This window comes from Gasterosteus aculeatus, chromosome 3 (assembly GCF_964276395.1).
Source record: "Gasterosteus aculeatus chromosome 3, fGasAcu3.hap1.1, whole genome shotgun sequence".
Classification (NCBI taxonomy): Eukaryota; Metazoa; Chordata; class Actinopteri; order Perciformes; family Gasterosteidae; genus Gasterosteus; species Gasterosteus aculeatus.
The window spans coordinates 9,092,914-9,108,170 of NC_135690.1; the positions used below are offsets into that span (position 1 = coordinate 9,092,914).

At 42.8% G+C, this 15,257-nt stretch overlaps 2 protein-coding genes across 2 annotated transcripts; both read right to left on the bottom strand.

Moving 5' to 3' along the window:
* Window positions 1–118: 118 nt before the first annotated feature.
* nmnat3 (nicotinamide nucleotide adenylyltransferase 3) lies at window positions 119–14,211 on the bottom strand. Its single transcript, XM_078098915.1, has 9 exons — window positions 14,102–14,211; window positions 12,722–12,867; window positions 10,962–11,145; window positions 9,694–9,782; window positions 7,593–7,996; window positions 1,753–1,864; window positions 1,198–1,376; window positions 460–561; window positions 119–295 (listed from the first exon to the last, which is right to left on the bottom strand). The coding sequence occupies exons 2-9, from the start codon at window positions 12,831–12,833 to the stop codon at window positions 242–244; spliced, it is 1,236 nt and encodes a 411-aa protein (XP_077955041.1). The 5' UTR covers window positions 12,834–12,867; window positions 14,102–14,211; the 3' UTR covers window positions 119–241.
* LOC120814685 (retinol-binding protein 1) lies at window positions 3,551–6,373 on the bottom strand. The gene is made up of 4 exons (XM_040169794.2): window positions 6,011–6,373; window positions 5,681–5,859; window positions 5,003–5,104; window positions 3,551–4,221 (listed from the first exon to the last, which is right to left on the bottom strand). Exons 1-4 carry the CDS (start codon window positions 6,081–6,083, stop codon window positions 4,171–4,173), a joined length of 405 nt encoding a protein of 134 aa, XP_040025728.1. The 5' UTR covers window positions 6,084–6,373; the 3' UTR covers window positions 3,551–4,170.
* Window positions 14,212–15,257: the final 1,046 nt, after the last annotated feature.

Sequence of the window (15,257 nt, forward strand, 5' to 3'; positions counted from 1 at the left end):
CTAGTCTTTTGATATTAGTTTGGCTATTCAGCAATTCTTTAAGTATCTTCTGATGTTGGAGTCTTTGTAAATACAGTTGGATGTAACTTGTTTGTCTTTATTCATACACAACACAATATTTATGTCTGAAAAGCACCTTTATTCACTTTGTTCATATGTTCAGGGAAACATATTATCATGGAGAAAACAACGACGGACTCAGTTAACCAAATAATTGAAATTAAAAACATACATTGGCCTTTTATTGTTTTCTCTTGAACACCTGAACACAAACTACATCTTCACACGTCAGCTCCTGTTGGAGGAAATCTGGGTTAGCATTTTAAAAAAGGGAGCAACAAAAGAGTAAAACCCTTCATCATATTTAATTATCACATTCTTCTGTGCAATAACTGCCACAAATCCAACACGTTCGTCTTGTATCCAAATAAATAATCAGATCAGATACTGTCAACCCACCAGGTAGAGTTTGTCTCCTTCAATCCAGTGTTTCCAGCCCCGGTTTGCCTTCTCTCCTTTCTGAGTGCACACCAGCTTGTCTCCCTCCCAGGTCACGAGACACTACAAGACACCACAGACATTACGTTCATCAAACAACAAACTTCAGTCGTTATTTAATGCACATTTGAACTTTCAATTAAATTATGTTTGGTCGTTTTTTTTCGGAAAAATTCCCTTCCTCCACCTGCTACATGACTACTTTTACCATGCTCCCCCTTCTAACCTGAAGGTTACTGTCCTTCATGAGGACATATCTCATTAGGATGATGTGTAATAAGCATTGGATGAAAAGAAGCTTCTAGTGTAGACTTATCACAGTTGCTCTTCTTTTGGCATAAAGCAACTGACTAAATGTCAATTGGAGAAATTGTCACAGAATGACATGTCTGATGTATCAAATCTGTGAAACGCTATTATCAAAAATATATTTTACTGGCTTATGAAAATACAATGTTTTTTTTCCTATTGCCTCTGGTTATTTCATGAATTCAATAAAAAATAAATATTTTTTACTGAAGCAAAATCCTATTGCCCTTAAGGCTAAATGATGAAAAGGTTTTGGCTAAACTGCCTGCAGGTATCAGATGCACCATTGCCGAGTCATTCTGTCCAACATTCATTCGCTGTCTTTGATATGATGAAAGGCTTAAGATGTAGACTGCCACTCTTGAGTCGATGTAGGAGAGAACAACCCACCTTGATGTTTCTGTTGTCTAATCCCTTGGTGTGCTCATCGAACTCAACTCCTACAGTGAAGGCGAGCTCATAATTCCTGAAGGTGCTCAGAGTTTTGAAGTCAAACTTGTCTCCGTCTTGGGTGACCACTTTGGTCTGAGAAAGTGAGATAGCAATCTTCCTTGTGGCAAAGTCAATATCTGGAGCCAGGATATAGAGACTTGATTATGCCATCTTTCAAAAAGACTGGATATACAGACACATATAAATCATATTTTTAAAGAAATGGATAATTTCCCCTGTCTTTAGTCTTAGAATATACTTATACTTATACGGTATTGATTTCTGTTATGATTTTACACGACAATATCAATCTTTTTTAAATGTAGTTGTTCTGTACTCAGTATTCAGGGTGCTCAGGGTGAAGTAATTGCGTGAGAAAAACATGTTTGCACTGGCAAAGGTTTGGATTGAACAAAGAAAAGAACATAATATAAAAAGTGTGTGTCTGTTACTTGCTGTGTGTAACATTGCCTTTAACACACACCACCTCAAGCAAAATGAAAAGTTCCTTACTCAACACTTTCAAGTACTCCTCAAATTTGTCATTGGTTTCCAGTATCCATTTCCCGCTGAAGTCTGCAGGCATGGTTGCAGCTGGTGACGCTTTAGCTGGTGTGTGTAGACTTTAGACAGTGGACGGAGGAGAAAGGTGCAGGGCGGCCTCCTTATTTATAAGTCAGGGGGCATGAGGGCAGAACGCTATTGATAAGTGAGTTTATAACCTGAAGGGGATTGGCAGGGGCACTTTGTTTTTGAAGGGGGGCGCGGGGGGGAAGAAGGGGGGGGACTCACCCATCTTTCAGTCTTCACAGTCTTACACACACACACACACGAATACACAGACACACACACACACACACACCCACGCAGAGACTCACGCACATACACATGCAGATGCTGCAAGGATAGTCAGTGTACTATGTACAGGCAGGATAAGCTATTTCGCAATTTCCACCGACTGCGAGTGCCCTTTATTTGTGCAGAATACACAAACTTTTAGCTTGAAGGTCAATAAAGTTCAACTGGTTTTAAAGTTCAAAAACAATTTGTGACTAATTTGGGAATTAATTTGTACATCTAAGTTTGATGTGAATAATAATTTCTATTTTGGCTTTCATCAAAAAAGTTTTGTTAACTTGTCCCTTTCAGAAGAAAAAAATGAATATTCAACCTTTCTTAAACGTGAAGGTCCTAATCACATCAAATATATCTTTTTTATTTCTGGTTCGCAGTAATACTGCTTAAGCTATTGAATGGGCAAACACATATTAGATACTTTTCCTTCTGGTACTTTGTACCAGAAGGAAAAGTCTGGATATACAGACACATATAAATCATATTTTTAAAGAAATGGATAATTTCCCCTGTCTTTAGTCTTAGAATATACTTATACTTATACGGTATTGATTTCTGTTATGATTTTACACGACAATATCAATCTTTTTTAAATGTAGTTGTTCTGTAGGAGGAAAAGTCAGTGGCAGAGTGTGCCGCTCCTTGAGCCAGGGGACTATGCATGTAACTGCTCAAAGGGCATCTCATGCTCCCAGTGATTGATAAACGGGTCCTATCTGCAGGAACCCAGGGACTTGTGTTGTAAAAACGTTCTTAGCATAACCACCAAATCAGCCAGGCTTATGTATTGAGGCACTACTGGACACAAGCTGTGTACTTCCCCGTCTATTCTCCATGCACAGCAATACATAAAGTTTTGTTCGCTTTGTTGAGATGTTACAAAACTTTTCTGTCAGAAAAGTTTTATTGAGAATAAATGCAAATGCAGATTTTGCCTCGGCGGCAGACTCTGTTCCAACCCCTCCCTAAGAGCATAGTGTTCCTGCACCAGCCGGAGCAGGGAGAGATCGACAGTAGCCCCCCGGGGAGTCATAAACAAAGAGAGCCTGCAGGTGGGCGCCGGCAGGAGGCCGAACAGCAGGGCGAGAATGAGCAAGTAGGTTTGACAGTTTATACAGATTACCCAATCAGTAAGCTCACTAGAAATGCACAAAGTGACGTGACAGATCAGCTGATTGAGAGCACAGCGTGGCTCGAGATGTCTGGCCGGTTGCTCGGCGGGCATTACTTACTTAACTCGCTGAGACTCTCAAGCAGAGGCCCCATGGATTTTTCACGCATGCCTGGAAAGGAATATTCAGATAAAAGGAGCTGAAAACGTCTGATCTTTTGGCCCGTGGAACTTCTGTAAACAGCAACCAAACATCTGAGTCCAATGTCTGTTTTATGACTGAACCGCAAGTCTGATTATGGAACTAAATGGGAGGTTTATAGGCTCAGAAAAAGACAAATAACATTATTGAGCATTATTTACTTTATTGATTGATTTCTACTATCAATGGCACGTTCCCAAAGGAGCTGAAAGTAATGAACACACACATCATATCTGATATCCAGTGTGGAGACAAAGCATCAGTAGCAGTAATTTAAATGCCTCAAACACACTCAAATTATTAAGTATTTTTCTATCCACAGCGTTCACATTCAGGCAACTAAAATACGATGAACCCACTGCTCTGTTGTCTTCACTGCCAACCTGTACCTTCCCACCAATCATTTCATCGATGTGGTTCACCCGTCAGATCAGCTGCACCTACAGTAGCGTTACGCAGGCGCCCAGCACATCTAAACTTAATCAAAAGAGCTCCCACCGTGAGACAGATATATATATACACATATTTCATATGTTGACATGATATACACACTGCCCTGTCTATTTGACGTGGATGTGGCAGACGAGGCTCTTGATGGAATAGAAACGACATTCACAACAATACACACATTGGGTAGACAGACAAATGGAGAGATGAATGAACGGACCAAAGCGAGGTTGGACGGTGTGCCGGAGGCGTGGGATGTGTGTCTCTGCGAAGCGGCGTCAGCAGGGGGCATCGCCTCATTCAATAAAAAGCCAGCTTAAGTCTTCTTGAAGACTTGCTGGCAAACAACTCCTGCAGCTCTCAGCTCCTGCAGGGAAACAAAGAGACAAGTTACAATTTTTCAGATTGATACACGGGATGTCATTTTAACTGATGGGAATGACCAAGAGGATTATAGAAGCTTATCCCTACTGTCTCCCCTAAATCATCAGATACAAATGTGTTTGACTTAGCAACAGTAACTATGGGCTGGAGGCGCTGGGGATGGATCCATGGAGGAGTTAAGTGCTTAATGTTTTGAATAATGTAGGGCACTATAGAGGCCAGGTACCCATTCATGGAATATCTTCGAGCTTGTTGCTCTACATTCAATGACAAATGTTATAGTTGCAGCTTGAAAGCAACTGTTGGCATCATTTGTACTAAATCATTTGGCAGTTTTTTCAGGCTTAGCACTATGAACTTCACCAAAGAGATGTTTGAACAAAAAGCTATTGCAGTTCTTCTAATCAAAATTAGATTTGAAACGTCAAGAAAACAACATGGCAGTGGCTGTTATTGCTAAGTGCTGGATCACCGGGGTCCAAGTCTTGAGTACCAGGCACTTCAGGACCAAAAGCAGAACAATACCTTTACAGGAAGTTCCTTGTGTAGAATTGGTATAATTCACTTCGCAGTAAGAGAGTTCAGCCGCATACACATGCACCTCACACAGTATAATGTTACAGCTGCCAGAGCCGGTGGGCCAATTCATGAGCCCCACATAAAAAAAACAGCACACATACAGTGCTGAGAGGCAATTTGAATTTGGATTAAAATATCCAAATTGCATACATTAATATTTATGGCAGGACCTGGTGTTTTCTTACCAGATGAAGCTCATCTCCGTTTACCCAGTGGGTCCAGCCTCTCCCTTCGATCTCCCCCTTCTGCACACACACCAGCTTGTCTCCCTCCCAGGTGATGGTGGTCTGCATGAGTTCATCGGTCGGGGAGAAAATGGGGTTATAATAATCTGAGTGAGAGGCTTAGTCTCCCATGAACAGTATTAAAAATAAGTATTCCTCTGCACATACAGGGGCTAGTGACCCTTTTCTCTCAGCCAACTTGCAGTTTATAGCTTATCTATAATCGTTCTATCAACATGCAAAAAAAAGTTTTTTCAAGGGGCCCCACAGAACATCTTTAAACCTATTCGGTATTCAGGGAGGCAATCTGATTAAAGGAGCCTTGACGTATTTCTCTGCGAAGCTGCCCACTTTTCCTGCAGGATCTGACACAGCTCTTTAATACATAAATTCATCGACGCAAGTCATAAAAGTTTGGGGAAGGTTTTATAAGTAGGTGGTAGGTTTTTGTATTAATTATCGCCACACTATGTGCTCATTTTACCACCTACTTACAACATTTTCCAACGTCCAGAGGGCGGCCCCTGAGAAAAATTTAACCTACATGTTTGGCACAAATCTGGAAGGTTTTAACAGGTTTTTCATGTTTGAACTAACATTAATATAAATCTACTGAATACACTGGCTCTAAATACTCACCTGGCATTTCCTGTCATCCACTCCAGACAGATCCTCCTCAAACTCTTTGCCCACATAGAAGTCCATGTTGTAGTTTTTGAAGGTGCTGAGGGTCTTAATGATTATGTGGTCGCCATCGTGGCTGATGTCCTTGTCAGGCTTCAACAAGGTGGCGATTTTCCTGATGGCAACATTTACATCTGCAACAGGCCCCAGAGGAAGGTGGAAAATGGATTAGAAGCAAGTTTTAGAAATGTGTATCATTCTGGAGAGCTGCAAACACTACAATCACTCCACGACAGTTCATGTTCTCCCGAGCCTTTACCTTCCCAAGACCTGCCACAAACTCACCGAGAGCCTTCAGGTACTCCTCGAAGTTATCATTGGAAATCATCTTCCAATATCCGTTCAGATCCACCGGCATGTTGGCTGTTGCTCTGCTGCTTTCCTTACTCCCAGTGAGTGAAGAAGAGGTCTGCTGTTGACGGCTACTTGTGCCAGAGTGCAGAACCTGTTGTCAAAAGCCCCAATTTGAACCGAATTCACTCTAATCCGATTACCTCCCAGTTCCCTCCCTCGGTCGATTCCACGTAACCATTCACGGCTCCCCGTGCTTTTCATACATATTGTATGCTGCCATGCATACATAATGTGGAGTAGCTTTATGTCAGAGAGTGCTCGCTCCGCCTATAGGGATTAGAATGAATACACATCCTCTATTAATTGACACGGGCGCACTTATAAGGAGTTCCACGTGTGGCAGATTTGGCCTGGTTCTGTTGTATAAGATGAGGTCATTTTAATCATGTTATAATTATGATGCAGGGCCATTAACAATCAGCAGAGTGGACCACAATGTGTGGATAATATGCATAGTACAAAAGCAGAATTCCCTCAGAATAAAAGGATCTGGCTGGAAAAATGAAATGTAGAACAAGACTGTCATATCTTTGGTTTCGCCTAGATAACCCAGTTCATTTAATCTCTCTTTTGCAGCAAACCCACTGTCTAAATCCCTTACAGACTGGGGCACATACAAAGACACACGCACACATACACAACGTCGTTCAAAGGATGCCAGTCAGTATCTGTCACAGTGGCGCTTTCAGCCATGGGCCTCGGTGAGAAAACACCTCCTGTAGCTGAGCAACTGTCAGGATTACTTTAAATCCTTTGGTGGAAGAAATACAGGCTTACAGACTGTGTGTGGATGATACTGGGGAAACAAAATAGATCCACAATGAAATGCTTTTGGGAGGCGGCTGCAGAGCAGGGACACCAACAACGATCTTCAGAAGAGGGAATCCAGTTCAGATAAAAACATGCATGTTTGTGCCAGGATAGCGGATTCTTAAATTATTAGATCTATAAAAGGCAATAAAAATCTTGCCCTATCTACCTCCATCAGCATCTCACACCTTTTGACCTGTCACTTTAAAAACATAATAACTCCTGGACACATTACAACTATTCTGTTTTAAAGTTATTTATTTTTTGGGCTGCTATTACAATGTCTGTTTCTGAAAATAAGTTTCAGTTTTAAAGGGCCTTACTTCCTAAAATACTGTAATATCAGACAATTTTCCATTTTAATAAAGTATGTCAGAATGTGTCAAGGATAGATGTAGAGAATATTGTGTGATTTTGGGAGGACCTGGACTCATTTATTGGAGAATCCTGTTCATGGTTTTGACTTCAAACAGGAAAAAAACACCACTGACAATTTCTTTTCAAATATACAGGATTTTATTTCCATTCATCCAACGGTGCAAAGATGGAAAAGTGCAAAACTTCTATATTCGCCGCCACCATGGCACACAGATTCAGTGTTTGCAACGCTCCATCTACCTCTGGAGGCTTGTAGGGCTTCCGGTCTCAGATGAGAAGCACTGATGTGAGCGAGTGTCCAGCTCTGTGCTGCATCCATCCATCAGTCATCCAGGCTCTTCACTGGCTGTTTGGCGAGCGGCCTGAGCACCGCGCCCTCATTGATGCTCTCGCTGTCTCGTGTGTAGAGGTTGTGCTGGTGAATGTATTCTATCACCGAGTCTGGAATCAGGTATTTGACGCTCAGATCCCGTCTCAGAGCCCGGCGGACCTCTGTGGCGCTCGTCTCGTTACTCACCCATTCCCTCACGTGGAAAACGTTTCGGCGGTGGGCCGAGAGCGTGTCCGACTCGTGCACGGCCCGCTCGGGCTCCAGCCCCCCTCGGCTGACGCAGACCAGCCCGAAGCGTCCAGCCACCTCCTCCACGTGGTCTTCCTGCCACAGGCCGGGGATCTTGAAAGATTCGAGGAAATCGGCTCCACACAGGAGCTTCAACTGGGGAGAGGGGGCTGAGGGGGGAGGTGGAGTGAGATGGTGAGGGTGAGGATGCGTAATCTTAACCAATCTAAACCTATCTGACTATAAAGAGAAGAGATATGTTGAGATGCAGTGAGGGCCCAGAGCTACAGCTCAATGTGATTTATTTTGAGAATAAAGTAAAGATGCTTGTTGATGTAAAGCATGTGACAATACCAACAGGGGTAACTCAACTCAGATCCTTAAATCCTCTTTTCACCTCCAATTTCTGCACGTTCAAAATAACACTCAAACCGAACAGTAAACATAACAGTAAACCGCATCTTTTATTTAGCAAAGATGCATTTGATCAATCATAGATCTGTATGTAGTGTTGTGCAAAAAAAACAGAAAGGCCAACCAAATACTCATGTAAAGGATTTGAAAGTCTTCACAGTATTAAACTTTCCGCTAATACTCTTTAACCACATATACTCAGGAGCACAGTGCACAATTAGGCTGTGCTAAGTACAGGCACAATAGTAGGGATTGATGCAAATCCTCAACCCTAGCGTTATTAGAGGGCTTGTTAAGGACGTGATGAAGTAATATCCTGAGAATAAACATAGCACAATCACGCAAGTGACGCTGAGGTTAGAATGCTAGCATGCCTGTGATAAAGTGCCTTGCATAAGTATTCACCAGCCTTGAACTTTTCTCCATGTTGTACTGTTACAAACTGGAATGCAAATAGTACTTTGAAGGTGCAAAATACCTTTTATTAGACATCTGCTGGATGCAGCATTGACCCCCTGAGTCAATACTTGGTACCTAGATACCCTCTGCTGCAATCACAGCTGCAAGTCTTTTGGGGTATGTCTCCACCAGCGTTGCACATCTAGAGATGGAAATGTTTGTCAAGTCTTCTTGGCCAAAAAGATGATGCTCAATCATATTGGATGGAGACCGTCTGTGAACAGCAATTTAAGTATCACGTACTGCATCACATTTTCTTCAAGGATTGCCCTGTATTTGGCTCTATCCATCGTTCCCCCAGTTCCGCCTTGTTACCTGCTGAAGAGAAGCCTCCCCACTGTATGATGTGCTGACATGCTGTGCTCACGGTGATGGGCAGTGGTGTGTTGCCGTCATACACGTCATTTTGCATTGAGACCAAACAGTTACATTTTGGTCTCATCTGACCGAAGCACCTTCTTCCACATGTTTGCTGTGTCTCTCACGTGGCTTGTGGCAAACTGGATGTCTTATGGTTTACTTTCCATTCTTCTTTCTTCCATCTTTTTGGAATAAACGGCTAATATTTGTCCCGTGGACAGATTCTCTCATCTCAGCTGTGGATCTTTGCAGTTCTCCTCCAGCAACTATGTGGCTCCTGGTTGCTTCTTGTCCGGCTTGTTGGTTTTGGGTGGACGGCCTTCTCTGGCTCGGTTTATGGCTGTACCATGACAAAACTTCCCCTTTGGAAAAGTCCAAAGGGGGTGAATACTTATGCAAGGCACTGTAAAGGCCTGGCACGCAAGCATTTTCTGACCTCTATATGAATGAAGGTTCACATTTCTTGTAAAGTAAATCTAACAGTTGGTTGGTGAATAAATCAATTCACATTTCACTATATTTGGACAAAAATGTTAACTGGACTGACTCCGCCATCCCCCCAAAAAAGAGAAAAGACATGCCCGAGTGCAATCCGAGGGTTTCTGATTGATTCCAACTTGCAAACAGTTCTTACTTGATAGTGGAACGGCGTTTCCACTGGAGTCGTCGTTGTGCGCTGCTGTGAACTGCTTACACTCGTTCAGGATGCGCCCATAATGATACCTGCCCAGGGACCAAACACATTAAAATATACTTTTTCTATTAGAAATGGTGATACACAGACTTTCCCTTATTCAGATCTTTAGTGATCCTCCCTTTAACTTCTGTTGTTACCTAGGTGACGCTAGTTTTCATTCATCCTTTACTCGTTTATGCATCAGCCAATGTGCTTTTTTTTCTCCATCTGAACATCATGCCAATAAAGCATCATTAAACCAAACCGGATACAGTAAACATAGCAACTAAGAAAAGCTTCTTTTCTCCCCAGTGCTTTTGAGTGTTTGGGACTTGCTCACAGCGCCTCCGGGTAACAACAGCCTACTTCATACCTTGATCCGCCCCTGCGTTGCGCAAAACTCATAAGGGGATTTGTGAGGAATGCAGAAGCGGGGGGGAAAAAGGCAAGTGAAATGAATGTAAGACGTTCACTGATACAAGTGCAGGAGCCCTATTAACACATGACATACAGCGGGTGTGTGCAACGATTAGGCGTGAAGCTCACTTCTTCCAATAGAACATCCGTTACCTCGGGCCAAATCCTTGACAGAGCCCAGCAGCAAATACATTTCATTTTCCCGCACAATAAACTGCCACATGGAATGAGGCCAACATTCACAGGCATACCTTCCTCCCATCAGCTATGCCTGCCTCTCTTCACTCACATTCATGCTCCCAGAGAGCCTTTTGCGCCTACACCCATCCCCCCTCGGTGGGAATTCAACAGAAGGCGCCCCTGATTTCACCTCATCAAAAGCCCGATGCTGACATGGTTCCAGTCCACCCTGGCAGCCCCAAAGATACCAGAGCCTGGCAACACACCGTCGCATAAGCAGTGGAAGTTGGCGTTAAGAAATGCGGGCAGAGAAGCAGCAAGGGAGAGCACGTCCCTGTTAACTATCCTTGTGTTATGGAATATATACCCCTTTGAGAGCGGTAAAGAATGTAACACTGGACCGTAAAACTAAAAGCTTCTGAGTGGAACTGGGACAACGTGTGCTTGCTTCTGTCAACAGAATCAAAATGAAGGTAATAAAAAATCTGTATTAAGGCCCCGATACTTTAACTAGCTGCACACAAAATGTAGTGTGAGCCCGGAAGTAATTACTCTCTGGTCTCTGGCGTGATCTTGCATGGAAACGGTCTTTTTCCCAAAAAAGCAATTAAAGTCTAACTTTGCTTCACCTCATGGTGACAGCAGTCTCTGTCCAGTCTGGCTGCCGGCTCTCCCAGTCATCAACCGTGACCCAGTTTGAGCTCCTGAGCGCCAGCTTGGCCATAGCAACTCGGTGCTTAGCCAGTACGAGGCCTTGCTTTCCATAGCCGTCACTCACCGGAGACACGACGCCACCCACCACCTGGTACTGGCCTGCAGGGAGAGAGTGAGATTAATGCGGGTTTCTCTCGGTCATGATGGCCGATACAGAAACGGAATACATCTCACAGGATTGAGTAGATCTCGGAGACGCTGATGTTAATGTTATTAGCGCTTTGTCAGATCTCTCACATCTGAAGGCGATTGCTACAGTCGATCTTTTAAAAACAGGGCGACGAAGGCGCTGGATCATATCACGGAGTATATTGCTTTTACTGTGTGAGCGATTTCAAGGGTTTGAGAAACTATTTTGGACTTTTCTACGGGTAAACAGAAGCCAACTGAGTGTTTAACGACACGTTTTAAACTGATGCATCTGCAACGGTTGCAAAAACCCTCCCAGGAAAATGAAAACAACTCTGTTATGCCGCTCACGGGAATGCTGCAGCGTGAACAGAGCGGACCAGTTGAACGACGTTGTTGTGACCATGGGGCCGGCCCAGAGACTCTAATGCGGAGCAGCTTTGGAGGTCAATGGGACCAGGTTTATCAAAAGGGGACCTGTGTGCTGACGTGCTACTTACGTGGTTACAGAGAACTAGGAGCTCAATTTATGTCCTGCAACATTATAAAACCATTTAGATTCGTTTTTATACTTAAACAATGAATTCAATTATTTTATTAATGTTGTCTATTAAGCAAAAAGACAAGAAGGTGGAGTGTTTAGAGCTGCATGAATTGATAACTATGCATCTTTAACTTGCTAAGTGCTAAACTTTCTTCTCTAGCGCGTCTCTCGCGGTGTAACGGTGTATATGTGTCGTTTGCTGCTGCATAGGTCATAGACGGGTGGTTTATGTGGGCCTGTTCATCAAGTTCCTGGTGGGATCGAGGGTGATGGAAGTGGGGAACCAAAACATTTGTGGGTCGTAAAATAAAAACCATGAGCTAGAATCTAAAAATATTTCTGGATCTGCAGAATTGGGTCATAACCATGTAAAGGTTCATCACTTTGAGCAACTCCTTGCGTGTTTATGTTACCGATAGTGAAGCGTGTCTCATCATTACACTGTCACTTTACTGTTTAAAATGTCCTTGAACACTTTTGTATTCTTTGCCATTGACCCATTAAGCAAACTTATGTCACACACCCCAAATCTAATATTGAAAATAAAATATGACGTAATAGACATTCCAGCAGTGATATTTGGTAAATCTACCAGCTGCCGTAGGTTGATTTTATATTGATTGAATTTATGCTATTTGGTTTCAATATGAGTCACAACTCAGTCCATCATTGAGGCATGTCTTGATCAAGCTTATAGCCAAGGTGTAAATAAACAATTTAGGTAAACCTTTAACACATTTCCTTACAATATGAACATGTCTTATAGATTAGTGGTTCTCAACTGGTCTGGCTCCGGGACCCATCATCACCCCTTGATAACAAGCCGCGACCCAAATCGAGGAACATTCTCAACTTCTCAAATTTATTTAATGAAAATATGGTGCAGTTTGAACCCAGTTGAGAATCACTGTTGTAGATACACTGATAAATATGATCATTAAGATCAGTGTAGATTACGGAATTGAGACCAAGCGGGAGAGAGGCCATCTGCCTAAATCTGACCTGTGCTGTGCATGTGGTCTCTGGCCAGCTCAAACAGCCTCATGTGCTGGTTGGTGATGGGATTAAAGGAGCCGCAGGCAAGCAGGACTAGTGGAACACGGCTGGTGGCCATCCTGGTTTGACCCCTCACACCACCGTCGAAGACCCTTATGGAAAATCAAACGAGAGAGTAATTAACTGTGTGTGTGCGCTGTGCGTCGGGCGATGGGATGCAAAGGTGAGAAGACCGAAGAAGGCGGGAAGAGGAATGCGTCCTCTTGAAGAACATTCCACAGAAGACATTTAGCTCATCCATCTGCAAGGCATTCGCAGCGCTGTGATAATCGGATGAGGTTTGCCTCAGCTGCATTAACTCTTCCACATCCACCATCATTTGGTGGGAGTTTTTTTATTGCCAAAGCACCAAACAATATATAAGCGTAGCACAGTCATTCTATGCTCATTTATCATTGGGATAAATGTGATGTCATTTTTCCATCGTCAGACACTGGAGGAGGGGAACAGCTTGTTCTTACGTGAACATGACTGTGTAACACGCTAGAGAAAAATGAACAGCTGTTCAACAAGCCTCTCTCAATGAATCCTTTGATAAACTACTTATCGTAACCGGGGAATTTCTACATCAGCCGTTATATTTTTTTGCACACTGTATGATGTCTTTTATAACGTTGTCTCCCCGTTTGACCACTAGATATACAGTTTGCCCTAATTTAGCCACCAGATCGTATGTTTCCACTGAATATATATTTGATGTATGCTGAATTTCCATTCCTATCATCTTACCCTTTTTGTGTTTCTCTTAAATCATTAGTATTTAACGCCCTCTCTATGTCCAATACTAGAGTGCCAATTGAATCTGTTGTTAAACATTGCCTATATACTGCATATAAACGACGGAAGGCAGGCATAAAAACAACTGCACGGCTTTGGCCTCTTGAGACAATCCCACAAAATGACAACAAGTGAGAGTAGGATAACGTGTGTACGGTTTACTTAGACTCACAGGTAACCTCCGTTATGAAACTAACGTTAACTATGAGATCCAGCTGCGGGTCGGACAGGTGCAGGCTGTGTGCAACAGAGACACACTCGCTTTTCGCCCTGACGCTGACTTGAGTAACCCACAAACTATAGCTTAACGTTACTGTGGTTTTTGGGTGCTGTTAAAACGCAATTAAACGTTAAGTGAGAGCTGGAGAAAAAAAAACACCACATCGTCCAGTCGTATTAGATACGGTTAGCATTAACTAGCTAGCGTAACAAACTAAAAACCCTCCATTCGATTGAATGTATGAATCAGGCTGAAAAGTAGAACAATGAACCAGTCATACAAACAAATACACGACGGTTAAAGGGAGCAAGGACAAATGAAAGGTGTACCTTCATTTAACATTCCTGTTTGGTGAGCGTGTCACACTGTTTCCAGCCCCCTGTTCTGAGGGGCTGCTGCTTGATGGTTCCGCAGAGAAAAACCGACTCAAGTGTGACACCTGGTGGAAGAAAGTAATTCTGAGCAAAGTGGCGGAACTCTCCGTGGTACTGAAATACACTTCAATTGTTACACGCAGTGAATAGCCCGACAGAGATTGCGACCAATATTACATTGTTATACAGAAATTTAAAAGTGAGGAGGAAATGGAGGAAGGCAATTTACTTATTTGTTGCAGAGGGACATGAATATCATTGAAAGAATTCGTTAGTTTAAGTAGGTGCTGTAATTTCATAGACCATAGGTTTAAACAATGTGAACTAACCAACGAAAACAGTCATGGTAAAGAATCTAGCATCACTCCAACAATCCTTTATGCCTCAAGAATTTAAGTTAGAAAAAGAATGTTCGGGCAAATGGTAAAATATTTCTAGGCTGCAACGGATTGATTTTACTGCTCAGTCTGTATCGGTTAAAATCCACTACTCCCTTCATAACACCAGAGAGCGGTTTGTCTTATCCAATAATCTGTGATGCCACACCAGAGTTAGTGCAGATGGACGGGAGAAGGGCTCACACATATATTTTCTCCATGGATGGAGGAAAAATGTCTTGTGTGGATTGCTTCGTGAGGTAATGACATAACTGGGATGTATATTTTTGGTTGAAATAGGTGCAGTCGGTGTTAGCTCATTACTACATATTCCATATGCTGCCTGTCAGGGCTACTATTTGCAATTTCTTTTCTTTTTAATGTTTTAAGGTTCTTACCGTAGGGACGATTAAACATCACCATCTTTCCTCCGTCACTACTTTACTTTGCTTGTAACTTATCTTCCATTAGAAACAGCCAATTGAGTATATGTGTGTGTGTGTGTGTGTGTGTGTGTGTGTGTGTGTGTGTGTGTGTGTGTGTGTGTGTGTGTGTGTGTGTGTGTGTGTTAGTGACTGTGTGCGGATGTCAATGTGGTCCTGCATGTGTTTATCTGCACTTGTGTAAGTGTGTGTATTTGTCTGTTCTGTCTCTGTTATCCTCTTAACTCATGAGGTCTGCCCTCTCTCTCTCTCCCTCTCTCTAATCCCCAGATCGCACACCCACACCCAACA